The following is a 19,733-nucleotide window of genomic DNA, read 5'->3' on the forward strand; positions in this document are numbered from 1 at the left end:
CAAATACTTTTTAATCAAAATATTACTAGAATGCCTTGAAATCTGTATACCTAGTAATATCAAAACCGTTTATTTATCTAGATTACGCACTTTTCACTCTCATGTCCATCAATTTCCCTCGATTTTATACACCATTCAAACCTCTCTATAGTATACCCGTGCCTCATGAAACCGTCAAGATGTCAAATAAATCTTTATGTACACAAAATAGAGAAAAATCTAGTCTTTGATTTGACAGATTTGCAGATTTATATGCATATCATTCTCGATTTTTCATCATGTATGGATATAATGGAAAACTATTCTAAGAGCTGTAACGAATGTTAAGCTAAGCTATTGAAGATAATAAGGGGCCAACGTTAAACATTGTAGAGTGGTTAAAGTAGTAAAGTGTAGGATTTTGTAGTTTTAGGGGAAATTTTGGAAAAATGTGAATGTGATAGTTCGAGGGGCAATCTGTAATTAATCCTATTCCGTGCACACTATAAATATCCCGTGATGGTTCCCTTCTCTGGCAGTTTCTCTCTCCCTCTCTCCAGAACCCTCTCTCTCTCTCTCTAGAGTTTTCCGTCTCTTCGGGCAGAGTTGCATACGCAAGTACGAGGAAGACCTTGTGATAACAGCAGAATCTGCGACTAGGGTTTGGATTTAGGACGGAATAAAGAAAGAAGGGGCAAGAAGATGTTTGGTCGGGCGCCGAAGAAGAGCGACAATACGAAGTACTATGCGGTATTGGGGGTGTCGAAGGACGCGAGTCCGGAGGATCTGAAGAAGGCTTATCGGAAGGCGGCAATCAAGAACCATCCCGACAAGGGCGGGGACCCTGAAAAGGTACTCTCCGTCGCTGCCCTTCATTGCCATTATTTCGTGAATGAATCAATCAATACTAAATTCTTGTAAATTCTTGTGAAAGGGAGAGAGAGAGAGAACACGGGGAGGAGTGGGAATTTTGAGTGAGAGATTCTTGGGGATGGGGAGTTGGGTTTTTCACAATTGCAAATTAATTTAATTCACGCTTCAAATTTATATGTCTTACCCGTGTGAATGGATGATGTTTAGGGGCCGTTCACGCGGTGTTGGCATTACGATTTATTTTGGGTTTTGTTATGAGTGGTTAGATTTGCGCAGTAGAATTTATGATGGCGTGTTTGGCTAGTAAATGTTGGTTGGTTGCATATTTCCATTGAGTGCAAAAGCAAATGTTTTTGGAAGGCCATCACCCTGGATTGTGTACTGGTTTTCTGAACGTTTAAAGCATAATTAATGAGTTTGTTTTCATAAATTTTAAGAGTATTTCATTAGAGGTTGATTATCACTTAACGCGCTATTATGTGAACCTATCTAGTGATTGTTATGTGCAAATTGGTAGTTTCTGAAGGACTCATGCTTCAAATGTGCCCAATGGCTAATTTTTCCTTTACATTGGTGAAGAAGTCTTCTAAGCTGCTTTATTTTCCTTTTCCAAGTAGCCTCTAAATTTGGGATAAAAAGATTTGAATTAAAGATGGCAATTTCTTGTAAATTTTTTGAAGTAGGGTAGAGTGGTAGACTAACTTAACATGGATTATGACTTAGTGTTTCACCGTTTCTTCTCCTTGGAATTGTCATATGATGATTTGACTGAGGCTTGCAATCTTACCTTTGGATAAATGTTGTAATGTCAGTTATAATTGGATTAGCAGTCTTTTGGTGTGATATATGAATCTTGTGCACAACATGTGTATTGTATGCATGAGTTTGGATTTTCGACATATCTCATGGTTTTCACGCGATCCGATGGCTATAATACAACGGAACACTGGTATAAGCAAAATTGGGTTCACATGATTTGAAGGGATTAACTAGGTGGTATTGTTTTTTTTGGCTAAGCAACTAGGCTGTGTTGTTGGAAGCTAGTAAACTTTATACATAGATGTAATCAAAAGCCTTTTGAGTGAAGTTAGGAGATTGTTTGGAATTAATGGAAATTTGAATTCGGAGACTCATTAAATGAAGGTGATTGACATTATTGCAGATAAACAAGTGCCCCCAATCATCAATAATACAGATATTCAAGTGCCCCCAGGGCATTTATTAGAAGGCCCTGTGCATAGTTGTGTTATTATAGTTGAAGGCCAGACAGTGTTTTGGAGGATGATGATGTAACTGTTCTGTGGCTATGATTAAGATTGTCCTGTGAATTTAGTTTGTTTCACAGATTAGTTAAAAGCTGGAGAGAAAAGAATAGGTTTGATATTTCTTCAACTTAGTCTGCATTTTGATCGAATAGGAGCTGAATTTTGGATGTTGGAATCTGATTACAGTTTAAGGAGCTTGCTCAAGCTTATGAGGTGCTGAGTGACCCTGAGAAGCGTGAGATTTATGATCAATATGGTGAGGATGCACTCAAAGAAGGAATGGGTGGTGGCGCTGGTATGCATGACCCGTTTGACATTTTTCAGTCCTTCTTTGGCGGTGGCAGCCCATTTGGAGGTGAGACACCAAGCAGTAGCTTTTTCCAAAGTTGCTTGATTTTTTAGCAAGTTAGCTTGTAGAAAGATATAAAGTATCGAACTCACCAATGAATTCATGTTGTTGGTTATCAGGTGGTGGTAGCAGCAGAGGACGAAGGCAGAGGAGGGGAGAAGATGTAGTTCATCCCTTGAAGGTCTCTCTTGAGGAGTTGTACATCGGGACATCTAAGAAGCTCTCTCTGTCTCGAAATATTATTTGCTCAAAGTGCAATGGGTAATTGCTGTGACATGATCAATGTTAAACTTTGTACACAATGTTGGATATAAATGATGCTCACATAGTCGGATTTGTGTTCTGTCCATGACAGGAAAGGTTCAAAATCTGGAGCTTCAATGAAATGTGCTGGCTGCCAAGGATCCGGAATGAAGGTCACAATTAGGCAACTTGGACCCTCTATGATCCAGCAGATGCAGCATCCTTGCAATGAATGCAAGGGTACTGGCGAGAGCATTAATGAGAAAGACCGTTGCCCTCAATGCAAAGGTGAGAAAGTTGTCTCAGAGAAGAAGGTGGTGGAAGTTATTGTGGAGAAGGGCATGCAGAATGGACAGAAAATTACATTCCCTGGAGAAGCCGATGAAGCGGTATGCTATTGCTCTTACTCTGTCCCACAATTTCTAGTCTAGATTGGGACTTAAGTCATACATTTAGTTACTCAATGCAATTGAAAAGGCAGTGATTCCAACATTGTCCATCTTCACTTGTAAAATTAGTCATAACTATTTGTTGGGAATAGTTTACGGGGAATAAAAAGATTTATGCTTTGAATTTTAAAGTGGTGGTATTTTTTTGACATTTCAATTCAGGAAAATGGACAAACCAAAAGGGATGGAGGGTGTATTTTTTATGCTTGTAAGTGCTAGTTACTGCATGATCATGTATGCGAATGTTTGCTTACTTGGTATGTGTTGCTTTACAGCCCGATACAGTCACGGGAGATATAGTGTTTGTCCTACAGCAGAAAGAACATCCAAAGTTCAAAAGAAAGGGCGATGACCTCTTCGTAGAGCACACCTTGTCTCTGACTGAAGCTTTATGCGGCTTTCGATTCATTTTAGCTCACTTGGATGGCAGGCAACTCCTTATTAACTCAAACCCTGGGGAAGTGGTCAAGCCTGGTTAGTAACAGAATGATATCGCTTTCACACTCTTTTTTATGCTTTCTGCTAGAATATTAGCTATCTGCTATTGCTTTCATTTTCTATTTGCAGTCATTGCTTTAATTGGTAACACATTATTTTGGAAAACAGTTTTTTAGCGATGTTTTCCAAACATCCCACTATTTAGTAAACTTGTGCCCAACATGCGGCCAACATGAAATTACCATAATTTTTCTCACATTCGTGGTCACTGGGCAAATAAATTTGATAGTACACTTAGCCGCGGAGGCGAGGTTAAATATCGAGAGTGTGTGTGGCAATGATGAACGGCTAAATTTGTAATTTCAGTCAGGGTCTTTGGATAATTTGTTATCATCTGTGGGGTTTCCTCTGACCAGGGTCACTTGACCCCACAGTCCAAACCCTCCCTCCTCCCTTGTACCCTTTTGGTTATGAGAACATATGAGGATGATAATCATAACAACTTCAAATTGAATGATAAGTTACTCATGTTGCAATTTTGTTGGATGGTGGAAACCATGCAGATCAATACAAGGCAATAAATGATGAGGGTATGCCGATGTACCAGAGGCCATTCATGAAGGGGAAGCTGTATATTCATTTCACTGTAGAATTCCCCGATTCTCTGAGCTCAGACCAGGTCAAAGAGCTGGAGGCCGTGTTACCCCCGAGGCCATCAATGGGGATGTCGGATATGGAGCTGGATGAGTGCGAGGAGACCACACTGCATGATGTCAACATTGAAGAGGAGATGAGGAGGAAGCAGGCCCAGGCTCAGGAGGCCTATGACGAGGATGAGGAGACGCACGGTGGAGGCCAGAGAGTGCAATGTGCCCAGCAGTGATAATCTGAGTTTCTCTATGTTCTTTCGGTTCTTGTTTCCAGAAATGATTGAAGAAAAAAAATGGTAGTTGTATGCATAGAAGACTTCTGGGAATCCACAATAACATGTGTTAGAGCAGTGTGTGTTGTTTTGTTAACATGAGGAAAAGTACAACATCTATTGGTGAACGATTATGTGTTTTGAAATTGTTACCTGGGGTTACCTTAATACTTCCTAGAGTTGTTAGTTTTCCCAGAGGTAGCCTTGAATCTTCAATGGTTCGGTACTAGTACAAATAGAGTATTGTTTACAGTTCCAAAATATGGACCAGAAAGGAATAGGTCTACCCCTCGTAAACTAGGCTTGGCTTCATGATTAATGAGGTGAAAGATGAGGAAAATGAAAAGAATAATCACGGGGAACGAGAGATCATATAGACCCTCATTCTCTGTCTAGGATGAGGGCCTTGAAGGCAATCGTTGAATTGTCATGTGCGATAGAGATGGAAGGTGATTCTTCAGAAGTCATTGAGTCGATTCGTTGGAAATTGGGTAGCGCATCATTTAGCTGGACATGTTCGTTTTCTGATGGATTCTAATGTTTGGTTGGAAGTGGCCCCAATTTCTGTTATGCCCTTCAATCATCGATGATATTCCAATGTTCTGAATAAATGACCGCTTTTTCATCAAGAAAGGAGAAAAAAGATGTGTTACAGCTTCAACGTATCACATCAAAGAGGACCCGAAAAATTATGCCCGATAAAATTAGATTATGGCCTCAGAAATCAACAAGAACACAGTTTTTAAAAAAAAAAAGTACAGTGCAGCAAAAAGGATAGAGTAATTTAAAACAAAAGAAAAATTCATAATCTATTTGATATATCATTCTTACATAGATTCCTGCAATAAAAGGGATTCTGCTATTTTCCCCTATGGCAGCCTGAACCAGCCTGAAGCTGTTTTGACTACTTAGAATCAAGCCAAGTACAGAAACAATCAAGAAGAGCACACGGAATATGAAAAAACTACTTACTATATATTGAAGCTTGGAACAAGGAACTAAGACTCCAGGGAGCCATCAAGTCCATTTCAATGATTATGCATAATACTTATATACTTGTATACATGACATAAGCATCGCCAGCCAAATGATAATGGTTTATGCGACAGCAATGCCTATCTTCTTCTGGAGGTACCTAAATACCTGAGGGGTAAAAGCTGTTGGCTTATCTACAGATTTCGTACACAATCTTGCTACAGCTAAAAGGCCCTTGAGCTCTCTAGAATCATAATTGTCTCCAAGGTCTGGATCAAGCACCTTATGTACGGTTTTTGAGAATCGATATTCTTGGACCCATTGGATTAATTCAGCACCTCCATCCTCTGAGGACTGACCAGTAATTAGCTCCAGAATTAGCAAGCCAAGCTGAAATATGACGTTTCCACATTCCTGATCGTCACATTCTGCAGCAGCAGAGGAAAGAGATACATGAAGATTGAATTAGCTCGAGACACAAAAATAGTGGCACAGAAGTGATCACAACAGTTTACCCTTTGTACATGAGGACTGTGGTAATGTCACATTATTTGGACGGGAGCCAAGAATGCCAATATTGCAGAGCTGTGACCGAAGGCAGGTTAGTATCGTGGATTTGTCAGCGAAGAGTACGATGACGGTATTTCCGTTTAAGAAAACATAAATCCTTATGGGTTAATGGAACCACAAGCTAAAATTTTTAAATTTAGACAAAGAGAAGTGGAATACCCTACCTTTGCATTGTAGTTCTCATCTAGTAGGATGGTACTTGAACTGACTGAGACGTGATACATTGGAGGGTTGCAGAAGAAATACAAATATTCCTGCATCAGACGAGAAAAGTCAAGAATGGTGGCTAATGAATTTGAGCCAATCCAAATTGATTTCCTCAATTTCCTGAACCCTCAAGAGTCTCCACCACTGAAGGAATTTAACTCCCAGGTGCAGGTGCTCAACGATATTCTGGAATTCATAATCCATGTGGTACTCAAGGAAACAGCAAGTCCAGACCAAGTGCTGAATTGTGCACTAAGACGACAAGACATATGAATCCGAGTTCTAATATTTCAAACAGTGGGAAGAAATTTCATTGTAAAAATATATGGGAGAGATTTAGGTGAGCAAAATCTAAATGCATGTGATAATCCAAGAAATTTATTTTATTGAATCTATAGAAGGAAGAGTAGAAAACAAATTAGGTACGGGAGCATTTGAAGGTCCCGGAATATTGCAAATCGTCTTTCACGTTTTCCAGACAAAGTGTAGTGTTAGAGTCCCTGTTGCAGATGTCATAAGTTCATAACCACAGATGCAGGCATCCTCTTTTAAGATGTTTAATGAATCTTAGCTTCTTGGCTTCTGTATTTATGTACGAGAGCTTTTACTTTTGCCGTATTCCTTTCATAACAAAATACGCAAATGTAGAGAAGATTGACATAATTTTATTTGCATATATCATAGATAAAGAGAGCTTTAAGACTTACTAGGGCAGCTGCCACGCCGATGACTATATGTAGCCTTGTTCTCCAATTCAAGGGAGTCTTAAGAGGATCTGCAAAGACCCGGACAATTATCACCAAATCAAATTGGGAAAACCTAAGAAACGTTTCTCCAAAAGTTACCGTTCAGATGATCCTTCAGGGTTCCGTTTTCTATGTTTTCAAATACTAGGAACCTGAAAGAAAGAAGCTATGCATATCAAAACAGGAAGTTTCTCAAAAAGAAAACAGTTAAGGGTTGTTTTTTAAAACGTATGAATGCATAAATAGGCCACTGGTGCTATGCCACCCGGTCAAATCCTCTCTTGCAATCATAAAACCCATGAAACTGTCAAAAGAACTCAATCTCAGGCTTATATCCTGGAGACTTCGTACACAGGCTAGTTGGTGCCTTATGGAACCAAATTAGTTTTATGAATGTGAAAACCTAACCTCCATTTAAAGAAAGCTACTAGACAATTAGATTTCGAGACAACTGAAAAGGATGTTTTGCAGATTTTAACATCGGGATAGCTACAACGAAACTATTAAATTGTACAAAATCAGTGGTCCAACAATCATAAAACCCCAACAACATCCAACAAAACCACAAGCTCATTTTACAGCAATAAGGCTACAGTTGGCTGTTCAAAGTAAGTATCTTTCAAAATGCCTGAAAAACTCTTCGACCCTACTTGTTTACTTGTTTTTAGGATTGGGTGTAGGACCAAAACCTACATGAACTCGAGTCTCCAACCACTAAAGCTTCCTGCGATAAAAACTCTCTCCTTCTTTCTCTCTCTCCCTTGTATAAAAACTCCACTAAAACAACATGAACCTTTCCCAAATAAAAAAGGGTTTCTCAAAGGTAAAGCAAGAGTAAGAATCAAACCTCTTCCGCCCTGTGGAAAACCCACAAAGTGAAACAATGTGCCGGTGATGCAAACAGCCCAAGAGGAGCACTTCTTTGTAAAAGGCCTCTTCATCAAAATCTCTTATTTCTTTTACCATAGCAACACTGCCATCTTGAAATTTGGCTTTGTACGTAGCTCCGTGGGAATTGTCAATAATTCTGCGGAAACCATCAGTTGCCTTCTTTATATCCCTATAGGAGAAGTGCCTTGCAAAACATATAGTACCTGAAATAGTTAGTGTAGACAGACATTTAGACAAAAGGGATTATAAGGCATATTAATGCAGCCCTACGTATAATGATCTGATTGACATATACTCCCTCCACACCTTTTTGACTTTTTCTCTTTATGTGCTACTCTATTTGGGATGTTCTAAAATGATATGCGTTTTGAAATGTTGATTTGCTTCTTTCTGCTTGAATGTGAATGCATTTCACAACGTGATCCATGGTCCATGGAATGAAGACACGGATAGGGAAATTTGCTCATGTTAGAACTTAGATGTATGAACATATCAAATTGTGTGCTTCAAATTTTTTGGTCTTCCACATATACCATAAATAAATAAATAAAACAGATATGGGGAGTAAAAGTGTTTCGATGAATATTATATCTAAAACAATTTAAATAGAACTAGTGAAAACCGCCGCCAGGAAGCAGCATGGCAAGCCAAGTTTTTCACATAAGATAACTAGCATAGTAGCTTTCCTATCTCTGGTCAAAATGAAAAGGGAAGAAAGAAAAAACAGAAACCAATAGATCTATGCCCATGCACGCGCACTTGAGAGAGAGAGAGAGAGAGAGAATAAAAACAAGAAGATATGTCTCATATTATCGAGATAAAATAAATATACTCCTCATATTCTCAACCAGGATTCTTTTCATAACTAGGTAGCTAAGTTTTCTTGAGTTGCCGAGCAAAAAAAAAAAGTTTTCTTGGGTTGATGGCAAACACAATTGCTGGTACTAGATTCATTTGGTCTTCAAAGATGAACTCTGCAAAGACTACTGTTACTGGAAACTGCAGAAAACCCAGGTGTATCTTAAAATGTGAAAATAAGTGCCGAGATCCTCCAGGAAAAAAATCATTTAAGGGAGCAGATACTGAACTAAGGTTCACATCCACAACTGCAATGCATCTTAGATCAAAGAAATTCCACCATTATGAACAGATTATTCCTACATAATCAAACCATATATGCAGTGAAGGGCACAAAAAGAGAAAGAGTACGGTCTGCAGTCCTCCAAAATTTTCCTGTTATAATGTGTAAGTTAGTCCCTGCAGTCCCATGGCACCAAAATGATCTTCTAATGAGAACAAAAAAGTCCCCATTTTGTAATCTATGAATTGAAGTGGTCAGAAATGTGGTATGCTTTAAACTTCAGAGGAACAGATGGACAGAATATGCTACTAGGCCAACTTCTTTCAAGCTGTTACACCTTTGTCAGCGACATACAGGAGAGGGTGTAGGCTAGGTCGGAGCAAGATTCAACTTCTCAATTTCATGGGAAGCCAAAAGAATTAAGGCTCCGTTTGTTTCGATGTAAAATGTTTTATAATGTAAAATATTTTCCATGTAAAATGTTTTTTCAGAAAACAAACTTCAAACTTTTATTTTCCGGTGTTTGGTTGGCACTTGAAAATACTTTTAGAAATCAACAAAATAGTGTAGAAGGGGGGGGGGGGGGGTTGGCTTCAACGGAATTGCAGTAGAAGGAAGCGGGTTCATTTCGAAAAATAACTTACGGAAGATTTAATGGTAAGTCATTTTCATCCAATTGATGGAAAATAATTTACATGTAAAATGTTTTCCTAATTTTTTACACAACCAAACACCGGAAAATAGGTAAAACATTTTACCGGAATATATTTTATACCCAAACAAATAGAGCCTAAAAATCAACCTACGAAAACTAAAGACTAGGACTATTCTTGCCAATAGCCACTTAGCCTGAACCAGAGGCTACAAATACGAACCAACGCTCTGATTGATATTAGGTCCATCAAAACAATAGGTTGGCTCAAGAAAATCTTAAATGATTTCAAAAATTGATAGCAACAAAATAGCCCTAATGAGTAGATGAAAAATGCAGAGTCAACATAGAACATTCCTGAAATGTGGGTATATGTTGAAAGATACCTGTCATCAATAGTACGACATGAATAGTTGACCACTAGATACGCGTTACTATCAGTAGTATGCAATTAAGAACGGTGAGAGAGTCCCGTTATCAAATAACTAAAATGGAACAAAAAATGAATAAAGTAGTCTAAAATGGATGCTGGTTTTATCTTCTAAATCTGTTGTTCTCATAAGATAGAAAAGGCAATCATGTGTTGAAGTTGTCATGCATTCTAAATGAAGAACAACAGAGTATATTCAAGTTGATGTTTCACCAACTATTCCAGCATTTGGAAAATCTCCGAGCAAGGCCACCTATCACAAATCTAATACAAATAACTGTTTTTTGATGTTTCCCCCGCAGCATTAGATAAAGATCAAATCAAAGTATGTGATAATTAAAATTTGTATCAGCACCAGACAAAACAAGGCCCCACTGGGTCATACACCTGCGGTTCCTTGTTAGAGCTCTTGTAAAACTGTTTAAATTTGTTTCCATTTGTATCAGCACCAGACCTGTGTCCGATCTGTTACAGTTTTCTTGGCAACTAATATTAAACGGAGTAACCCCGAGGGGGTTGTTGCAGCGGTCAATTGACTTGCCTGAGGGGGGCTTACCACCCCAAGGTTGCAAGGTTGATTCCCTCGACAGCAATTTGTCCTTGGGACCACCTCACCTCACCTCACGCAAATGCGAGGAAAGGGTTGGGGGAGGGCCGGAGAGATTAGTCCTCTTCATCGGGACAGTCTTCATTACCAACTATATACAATACAAATACATACCTACAAATATACAAAATGGAGCCCCAAAACCACAACACACAAAGTCTAGATAAATCAAAAAATCCCGCAGAAATATTTTACTAACAGAGAAGTTGAAGCACCATAATTTTCATTTCTTCAGAATCACAGCTCAACCTGTCCACTGTCAGCACAAAAAAAAATCACATGTTTCCAATTGTAATTCCAATCTCTCAAAAACCCACATCCCAATTTCGCTTGCTTTAGCATTCCACTCATTTCTAATGGCTTTTGGTACTTAATTCCGGTGCCAACATATCATAAAAATTCCAGAAGACCTGGAACTTGAAGCAATTCAAAGTGGGTATTGTTCAAATATGCTGAAATCCTCCAAATTCAAAGAAAAAGAAAGAAAAAAAATGAAAAGAAAGAAAAAAAATGAACTCTTTAAAGCAACAGATGGTAAAGACAGTTCACAGAGAGAGTAAAGAGTGAGGAGGGAGATGGGACCTGGAGGAGAGGGGTGAAGGTGGAACCAAGAAAGGAGAAGAAGTCTAATCTTGAGGAGCAGATGATCCATGATTGTGCAGATACTGGAAGCAAACAGTGGTGGTTGCTGTATTTGTGGGGCACTACTCTAAATGTCGCCATAGCTTTCCTCTTTTAATCGAATTTGGGTACCTCATGTCTTTTACTTTTGTTTGGTCGGTTAAAAGAAAAAGTGAATATGCATGGAGGGACAGAGAGAGAGAGGGAGAGGGAGAGGGGCGGGGGGGAATTGTTTGTTTTTACAGCGCATGCACGGTCCGGGAAGTCCGGGTGGGTGCCATGTGAGCCAATTATTAGCTTCATAATGCTGTTCAAAAAAAAATGGAGAGGTAAATGAAATATTATTTTTTTTTTGGGTACAACGGAAATGATTAAAATCTGCAAATAAGGTTCAGAATGTTAAAGTCAGGGCGGAGCTATACTGGAGATCTGGCTTTACAAATTTTTGAGTTTTAAAATTTTTATTTTTTGTATATTTTTTATTTTAAATATTATTAATAATTATTTATGTATAATTACTTGTAATCTTAATAATTTTAGATTGATTTGATGAAAATTCTGTTATTTTATATTCTCTTTTTATATTTGTGATTTCAATTTCTTTTATCTACATTACACTAAAATCGTTTCAATGTACAAATGTAATGTATTTGGAAGCAAAAAAATTTATGATACTAATAAGCATACGCTCCGATCAAAAATATATATCTTTTAAGCTGGGCTCCCGGATTAAAATCTTGACTCTGTCACTAGTTAATGTTATACAACTAGCATGTGTTAGACCCTATAATGGCCATCAGCAAACAAATCCTATCTCACAAGGATCCTCACAGATTGAAGAGATTCCTCACAGACCACAACTTCTTCTTCCTGTTAGGCTCCCACTCTAGCCAAATGATATGCACATTGATTAGCTCCACGGTAAACATGCTTCAACGATGATTCCGTCTTATGTAGTAACATCGGAGAGTATTCCACAAGCAATGACTGAACTATATAAGGGCATTGGGGGCCACGGCCCCCTGGTGTTTTTTTGTATTTTTTTTCAAAATTTAATATTAATGTTAGTTTTTTTTATTTGTTAAGAACACCTAAATATTGCATTTTGTATGAGTGTTAACATTTATATACTTTAAGAATGTGTTTGTTTTAGGTCCCAAAATCCAATTTCTCTCTCTGCACATAGCCTCCTAATAAGTTTTCCTTCAATTATTAATCTCATTTCACTTTCTCCACTCTTTACCCAAAAAACCTCCCTCAAACCTAAACCAAACAAATTATTACCTAAACCAAACAAACTATTTAGATTTCCAAAATTTAAAATTTCAAAATCTTATTGTTCATAATTCAACCCATGCGGTTGCAAAATCCTAATTCTGTCCATGTCCACGAATGCTCGATGGGAGTGGTTTGGTTCAGCTCCCTTGTGAACGAGTTTCACTGCCACCAAAGAGTCCGTTTCTATTTTGACATTGGTCATATGACTCATATCCTTCTAAAAAATAATTGTCAGGCCTTGCTAAATGTCCTTTCACTCTGTCTCGATGGATGCCCGATTATTCGAGTTGGTAAAATAAAAGGCAAACTATAGGTACATCATTTTGGTGTAGTCAAGGGTGGACCTATGTGGGGTTCGGGGCCGTGGGTTCCACTCGATTTTGTAGAGTCACAATTTTATTTTTAGACATTTCAATTATGGAGTAACAGATAAATATATTATAGTGTTTCGGTAAAATTATTATACGTTCCCTTTTATATGGATATTTGTTGAATCTAATTCCTTTTATATGGATATCTGTTGAATCTAATTCTTAAGTTCACTAGTATGAGACTCCGCTAATGAAAGTTTCTGGGTGAGCCACTGTATTTGGTGTACACTTATTTCGTAGGGACATAAACTGAGATATCGGTAAGGTTTGATGATTTTGGTCCTTGAATTCGTAGGCATATAGATTAATTAATTCATCAAGCCTTTATTGATATTGAATGGACTAATCTTTCACAAGGACCCGCCAAATTGAACAGATACAATCAATACGACCAATAGCGTAGGATCCCATGCAATTTGGTGTACAACACATGGTGTGACCATAGTTCGCTCTAAAACACAAATATGAACACAATTGTGTTGGGCCTCTGTCTACATGGATGGAGAAGATTTTCAGTGTCGAGTGGGTACCATGTGGTGCCACTCGGCGAATTCGGACAGTCTATTTCGGTTTTAGATGGCTCAAATTTGGAAAGATAAATAGGAGAGAAAAAGAGGAGAGAGAGTGTTGAGATGACATCGTTCAAAAATGTATTGAATGATTCGGATATGTTGCTTGGACACTATGCCAATCGGGTGACGTGATACCCATCCTGCCCCAAAAATTTTGTCGGTTGGATGGGCCTAATATATCGCTGACGATGCCATATGACAATGGTCAAACCATCAAAGTATTTCACCACCGATTCGCCCTCTGTCTCTCTCTCTCTCTCTGGATTTTTCCTCTCTCATCGACGAATTCGTATCGGCATGGGGGCAGCAGCATGTCGGTCAAAGCTCGCTTTCCTCTTCCTATTCTCTGCTTGTTTGCTCCTGCCTTCGATTCAAGCCAGGAAGATTACCTACTGTGAGTTCACTTCTCTAATTTTTCTCCCACCTCCTTTCGTTGTCGACATCTTTTTTCTATTATTGTTTCCCTAATTTTCCGCCGAGTTATTCTTCCTTTTGTCGAGGGTTTGAATGTTTTTGCTTTTTTTAATTGACAACAAATTCATTAAACTAACTAGGTAAATGCTAACTAAGGGCTGTGGATAATGCCTAAAAGTTGTATCGATATCATATCAAGAACGAGAGAGAGAAAGTGTATTAATATCGGTGAAATGCTTATCGAAATTCTAGCTTGTTTATTATCCATCGTCCACTAGGCCCACCAGATGGTGGTTAGCAAGACCCGAATAAGCAAAATTACGGCAAACCTATACGGCTATTACTACAACAACCAGACCATAAATCTGATCTAATTGCATACAGAACACAGATAGAAGCATCCATTGTTGTCCGAATCGTACGATTCACAATTCGGTGGGTAATCGATTACGAATAGGCTGTCTGAATCGGAAATAGCTGTGAATTGTAAGTGAATCGGTGATTCGTTCGATTCATTTAAAATTTCCGAAATTCATTCTTTACTCTTGTTTTGCTTCTTTTGTAGTTTGAAAAGGGTTCAAACTGTTTTCTTAAGGTCTTTAGTATTGTTATATATGTCATTTTTTGTCCATGTTATATGGATAGATAATAAGTAAAGGAGATTTTTTATGACAGTGAATCGAAAATGAGGAAGATAAAGGGAATATAACAACCCTATCGACCTTCTAAGGGGGGTTTGTTTTGTACTTATAACTCTTTTGTACAAAAAGAACCATAAGTAGGATTTACTAAACATCATCTCTTGGTAGTTGCAATAGAAGCAACTTACCTAATATTCCACGTTATTATCAAATCATCATTTAGAAGAAGGTTTTTATTGATTTAGGCCTAAATCTTTCATTTGCAGTATATATTGTTGTTACCCTAATCAATAAGCATAGGTTTCTATGCATTATATAAGTCATGACTGAATCGGAGCGATTCGCAATTCGATTCACTACTGGACAACTATGGAAGCATCCATCAAAGCCGTCGGCAATCCCATAGATGCACCGGAGAAAGATAACGAGGCGGGGATCTCCATGGGGAAATGCAGTCGTAAGATGATAAACTGCAAATGGTGATTCCAATTGAGACAAACCTTCTCCACGAAATCTAACTGAAGACCAACTGTCGCAGTACTTACAATCTGGGCCTAACCATATGAATTCACTAGTCACCTGTAACCAAATAGGACTCCATCATCTCAACGAGTAGTTGATGTAAAACCTATGTTTGAATTATTAAATTCCGTTATTGGCGATTGAATCTGATTCGGCAATAGTTGATTGATTGTTTATAAAGAGGATTAATGTTTATGTTTGCATTTGTTTCGTTGTTCGCATGAGAGAGAGAGAGAGAGAGAGAGAGAGAGAGAGAGAGAGATGAGGGGAATATGAAAAGAAGAGATCGCATAAGAAAAAAAGTTGAGGAGATTAGCTTTAGGCGAGGTTCTATGTTTTTCTGAGAGAAGGATAAAATGTTGGCTGAGAAACCATGGAACATTGCCGGTCCGGGCCATCAGAGAATTCTGGTTCAGTCACAAGTTCAGCTCAATTGATCTGTGATCGATTCCTTTGAGTCAATAGCAGTTAAAATGCGTGTAGACAAGAAAGTTTTGTTCCTTTTTCTTTCCAAATGTTTATGGGCCATCAAGGGGAGACTGAAGGTTTGATTTATTTATTTTTTGCTTTTTTCCCCACTTCTACAAGGTAATCCTCGTACTTACAGTAGTTACCTTTTTTTTTTATAATTTCTTTTACCCCATTTGGTACATTACCATTTAGGTTGATCGTACTTGTATAGTTGTATTTAAATTCACCAATTGTGGGTAGTTGCAGTTTTCCATGTTTACGCAGTACTGATGGTTCCAAAAAGGCCCTGCTACCGTCTTGTTGACTTTAGTTAATATGTTTGTTGGTTCTATATTTTGTGGAGTTGTTTGGTTTTTGCTCCTGTCTGGCTCTTCTTTCCTGTTAAATTTATGCATTGTTTGTACAAATGATATATGGATTGTACATATTTCCCAATGGAAGGTTTGTGAAATATTTCCTGAATTTGCTCACATGGGTGCAGGTACAAAGAGAAGTTATGCTGTTAAGGTCGAGGATGTAGTTATATCACCTGACCCGCTGAAGGCTGGGAAGCCTTCGACCTTCACCATCAAGGCTTCTACAGGTAATTCTTGATTTCCATATCAGCCTTCATCTTCTTCTTCTTATTGGTTGGTTAGTTGCTTCGGTATGATAAGGGACCTTTCCATTATGATTTGACTGGAACATTTTATTCTGTTGTAGAGCTTTGATTTTCTAATTAAATGCTTATTTTTCTCTTGATTGTATATACTAAACATTAGTTACTTATCTTTGCATGGCTAAAAAATGGTTATAAGGTTGTGACATAAGAAATGGAGAGATAAGACATGGGATAGGCCTTTCAAAAATTAAACACCCAGACCATTTGATTTATTAGGAGTGTTCAATGTATCAGCAGACTGAGCCTTGTCCCCATGCGTCCTCCTCTTTCTCCCTCTTTGGTGGGAGATTTACATTTCATGGACTTCTTGGAACACAATGTTTGTGCTTGAATACTGGTAGTAGGAAGTGGTTGTGTTAATCGTGCAGCTTTTGTTGATCATCTGTAAGCACTTTTGTGAAGTCGTATTGGAAGCAACACATATTTGTTTGTGCTCCAAATTCTAGCCATGAAGGAAGCTAAACAGAATGGGAAAATGACGGCCCAGGACGTGTTTTGATAATTAATACCCACCAAGGACAAGCAAAGAACATTTGTTAATGCTGAAAATGTCCTTAGCGGGTATTAATTATTAAAACACGTCATTGGCCGTCATTTTCCCAAACAGAATGCATGTGCACACTAATCTCAATGGGTATTTGCATCTAGTAGTCTAGGCAATACATAACTATTGTAGCTGACTTTGAATATGTACAAGGTACATAATTAGGGCAGAATGTGCAGTTGAGAAATATCACTGTGAGAGGAGAAATGTATGTATTTTGTGTTTGAGTGGGTGAAAAATTAGATGATTAAGTCAGTGCACACCATTTTAGACTGTGGAGACTGTTGTTTTCGCTAGCTCGAGAAATCCTTGCTGTTTTATCCATCAGTGTACCCTCCATCTTAATGCAGGTCAGGCCTTTACTGGAGGGAAATTGGATCTGGAAGTTTTGCTTTTCGGAGTGAAAGTCCATTCGGAGGCTCATGAGATTTGTGAGAAGACAGCTTGCCCAATCTCAGCTGGCAAATTTGTGCTCTCTCACACGCAAACCTTACCTGGAATTACCCCACCTGTAAGTCAAAATTTTCCCGATCTTGTAGTTGTGCTCTTTTATGGTCAAATTTCAGTTGAATCCACGACTGACAATGCCAGTTAGTTGCAGTTTCTGTTTTGTCTTTTTAAACCTTCTTGTCGCCTGTGAAGCATAATCTCTTATTCTTATGGTGATGTCTGACGAGGTGATTCAGTTGGATATTGCACTCAACTCCTGATTTTTTTTTTCAGCTTTTCTTTTGTAAATGTTCAGTCCAGTGTCTTCCTTTTCTAGGCTCTTGAAACTTTTGTCAACTGCACTGTCCAGTCTCCACCTTTATACTGAGGCCAGTGGGGCCGTGGAGGAACCACGAATCTTGCTTAGGGGGTTCCCAAACTCGAGAGAAGAATTTTCAATCATTAATGTTATTGCTATTCTATTAAGTTTTTACTACACAATTTTTGGTTCAACTAAACTATACCGAAACACATAGTTAGGACAAACAATCCAATACAATTTATGGTTATATTTAACTTGATTAGGGTCTTACAGAGATTAAAACTTTGAGGGGTGTCACATTTCACGTGGTCACGTGGACAAAGGTTCTTGTGTTTTTCCTGTCTCCTATTTTAGACAAGGAAAAAGATATTTGGTTAATTTTCTTCTTCTGAGATATAATTACTCAGGCTTTACATTAGAAATGTTGATCTCACAAGAATTGCGTGTGTCCAGGTAAAGAAAGTTGCATCACATATTCACATGTTGTCAAACACATCCATTTATAGACCAGTGTACACATCACTAGCTTCCTTTTTTTCATAACATTGACCTATGTGGATGACTGCATCCATTTGTGTCTGATTTTTCACATTTATCATGGCCTCCTTTGGAATAAGATTTCTGTAGCTGCCATGGCTGTTGAATGTCTTGCTCCCCTTGTACCTTGTGTGGATACTTGCATCAAGGACTGCCTACGTTTTTGTTATGATACCCTTGTTTTTGTGGTAAGAGGATTCGTATACTGCTTAAATGTACTGTGCTTTGGTAATAATCATTGTGAAGAGAAAATCTTAATTGACCTCATAAGATGGTGTCCTTTGTTTTCGAGAGCAATATTGGTTTAAATTTGGCAGTTAAAACTAAGGAATCAGGAGATGCACACCTTGCACCGTCGTTATGCTTGGTTGTAGAGTTTCTCTCTCTAATATGAACCATCACTGTGTTTACTTGGGTAGTGCAGTTTCTCCTAAGTTAAATGTTTTTTCACGTGCATTTCAAATCTTAAGGAACGAATTCATATGAGGTACGCAAATGAGCTTTAGGCTATGTTTTGTTTTAAATGACAGGGTTAATCAAAACTCGATATTGAAACTGAAGGGAAAAGTGAAATGGCCATATTTGTTCTGTGGTTACTATTGAATTTCCACATGTGGTCATAACTGAAGAAAAGAGAGGAGAAAGCGACAGCTAAAAACAGAAAGTTCCTTACTTTCAAATTTTCTGCAAGATTTGGTTTTCCTGTCCTGTTTCCATGCCACCGAACTAAGGAAAACACATTTTCTGCATCAAGCAAATCCTATTAACACATTTTGACTAGACTTAGTAGACTAGGGCCCATGCACTAACTAAACATGTAACTTGGGACCAGGTTTATGCATGCAAGGCCTTGCTTAAATCTCCTTAATTTTGTCATGGAAATTTCTGGGGCTAGAATTCGAAAATTGTTAAAAAGGCTTTCGGATACTTTTGGATTGGTTGGACCAAATTGTCTCTACCTGGAAAGTTTCTGTCTAGTTTTGTGGGAGTATAGAGACTGGTAGAAAGACAGCGGTTTCCTGGCGTTGAAATAAAGTCAAAGGCCACAGGTGTGGCAATGGTTGTAAACTTGCAGTTTACCTGGCTTGATGGGATTTTCATTGGGTTATCGCTATTACCATCTCAATGGACCAGTTTTTTCATTACCTGCGCGATGTGCTTCTCAAGATGGTATGCACATTTAGTCACATGTCTTACATTGAATGAAGTCTTTTTTGGTATGCGTAGGGTTTATACACTCTCAGGTTGAAGATGGAAGATGAGAAGAAACAACAGTTGACTTGCGTTAGCTTCAAATTCCAAATCGCGCTTGGTGAATCCGTCTCCTCCATTTAAGAATGCATCAATGCTTTCTTGGAAGTACTGTGTTTGCTAGATCTTGCAGCTTACTTCAGCAGATATGGCTATCAAGGAGCTTCCGTCTCATCATGATTTCCTTTGCACGAATGTTAATCAACTGGGAAGAATAAATCTTACTAGCATGTGCTTTGCGTTATATGACTTTGTGAAAAAATGAATGTACTTGTAGTTGGGAATAATGACTGTTCTTGGTTTGTAATTTGCACGTCTATACGTCGCAAAATGTCATATTTCACATTGGCATTTGCTATGGCCCATACGTTTGTGATTTACCATCTGGGTGTGCCGAAAGATGACCAATGCCTGTTTATAAT

The 19,733-nt window shown here is 38.3% G+C and overlaps 3 protein-coding genes and 2 long non-coding RNA genes across 6 annotated transcripts; 4 read left to right on the plus strand and 1 right to left on the minus strand.

Annotated features, from left to right (window-relative positions):
* The first annotated feature begins 512 nt into the window (after nucleotides 1-512).
* LOC131312456 (dnaJ protein homolog) lies at nucleotides 513-4,686 on the plus strand. Its single transcript, XM_058340207.1, has 6 exons — nucleotides 513-831; nucleotides 2,304-2,472; nucleotides 2,586-2,727; nucleotides 2,822-3,098; nucleotides 3,434-3,632; nucleotides 4,160-4,686. Exons 1-6 carry the CDS (start codon nucleotides 682-684, stop codon nucleotides 4,477-4,479), a joined length of 1,257 nt encoding a protein of 418 aa, XP_058196190.1. The 5' UTR covers nucleotides 513-681; the 3' UTR covers nucleotides 4,480-4,686.
* A 615-nt stretch (nucleotides 4,687-5,301) lies between these two features.
* On the minus strand, nucleotides 5,302-11,447 carry LOC131312457 (probable receptor-like protein kinase At1g49730). 2 transcript variants are annotated; one of them, XM_058340208.1, is made up of 7 exons: nucleotides 11,260-11,447; nucleotides 7,864-8,110; nucleotides 7,116-7,168; nucleotides 6,978-7,045; nucleotides 6,228-6,317; nucleotides 6,009-6,078; nucleotides 5,302-5,921 (listed from the first exon to the last, which is right to left on the minus strand). In XM_058340208.1, exons 1-7 carry the CDS (start codon nucleotides 11,327-11,329, stop codon nucleotides 5,617-5,619), a joined length of 903 nt encoding a protein of 300 aa, XP_058196191.1. In that variant the 5' UTR covers nucleotides 11,330-11,447; the 3' UTR covers nucleotides 5,302-5,616. The 2 variants fall into 2 exon arrangements, with proteins under 2 accessions (XP_058196191.1, XP_058196192.1); XM_058340209.1 differs by having other exon boundaries at nucleotides 10,877-11,305.
* On the plus strand, nucleotides 9,025-10,039 carry LOC131312458 (uncharacterized). Its single transcript, XR_009195877.1, has 2 exons — nucleotides 9,025-9,446; nucleotides 9,480-10,039. It is a non-coding gene; the product is annotated as an uncharacterized LOC131312458 (long non-coding RNA).
* Nucleotides 11,448-13,573: 2,126 nt separating the features above from the next.
* On the plus strand, nucleotides 13,574-19,694 carry LOC131312460 (uncharacterized). Its single transcript, XM_058340212.1, has 4 exons — nucleotides 13,574-13,913; nucleotides 16,049-16,150; nucleotides 17,123-17,283; nucleotides 19,288-19,694. The coding sequence occupies exons 1-4, from the start codon at nucleotides 13,715-13,717 to the stop codon at nucleotides 19,393-19,395; spliced, it is 570 nt and encodes a 189-aa protein (XP_058196195.1). The 5' UTR covers nucleotides 13,574-13,714; the 3' UTR covers nucleotides 19,396-19,694.
* On the plus strand, nucleotides 17,290-18,620 carry LOC131312461 (uncharacterized). The gene is made up of 2 exons (XR_009195880.1): nucleotides 17,290-18,501; nucleotides 18,591-18,620. It is a non-coding gene; the product is annotated as an uncharacterized LOC131312461 (long non-coding RNA).
* Nucleotides 19,695-19,733: the final 39 nt, after the last annotated feature.

This window comes from Rhododendron vialii, chromosome 13a, assembly GCF_030253575.1.
Source record: "Rhododendron vialii isolate Sample 1 chromosome 13a, ASM3025357v1".
Classification (NCBI taxonomy): domain Eukaryota; kingdom Viridiplantae; phylum Streptophyta; class Magnoliopsida; order Ericales; family Ericaceae; genus Rhododendron; species Rhododendron vialii.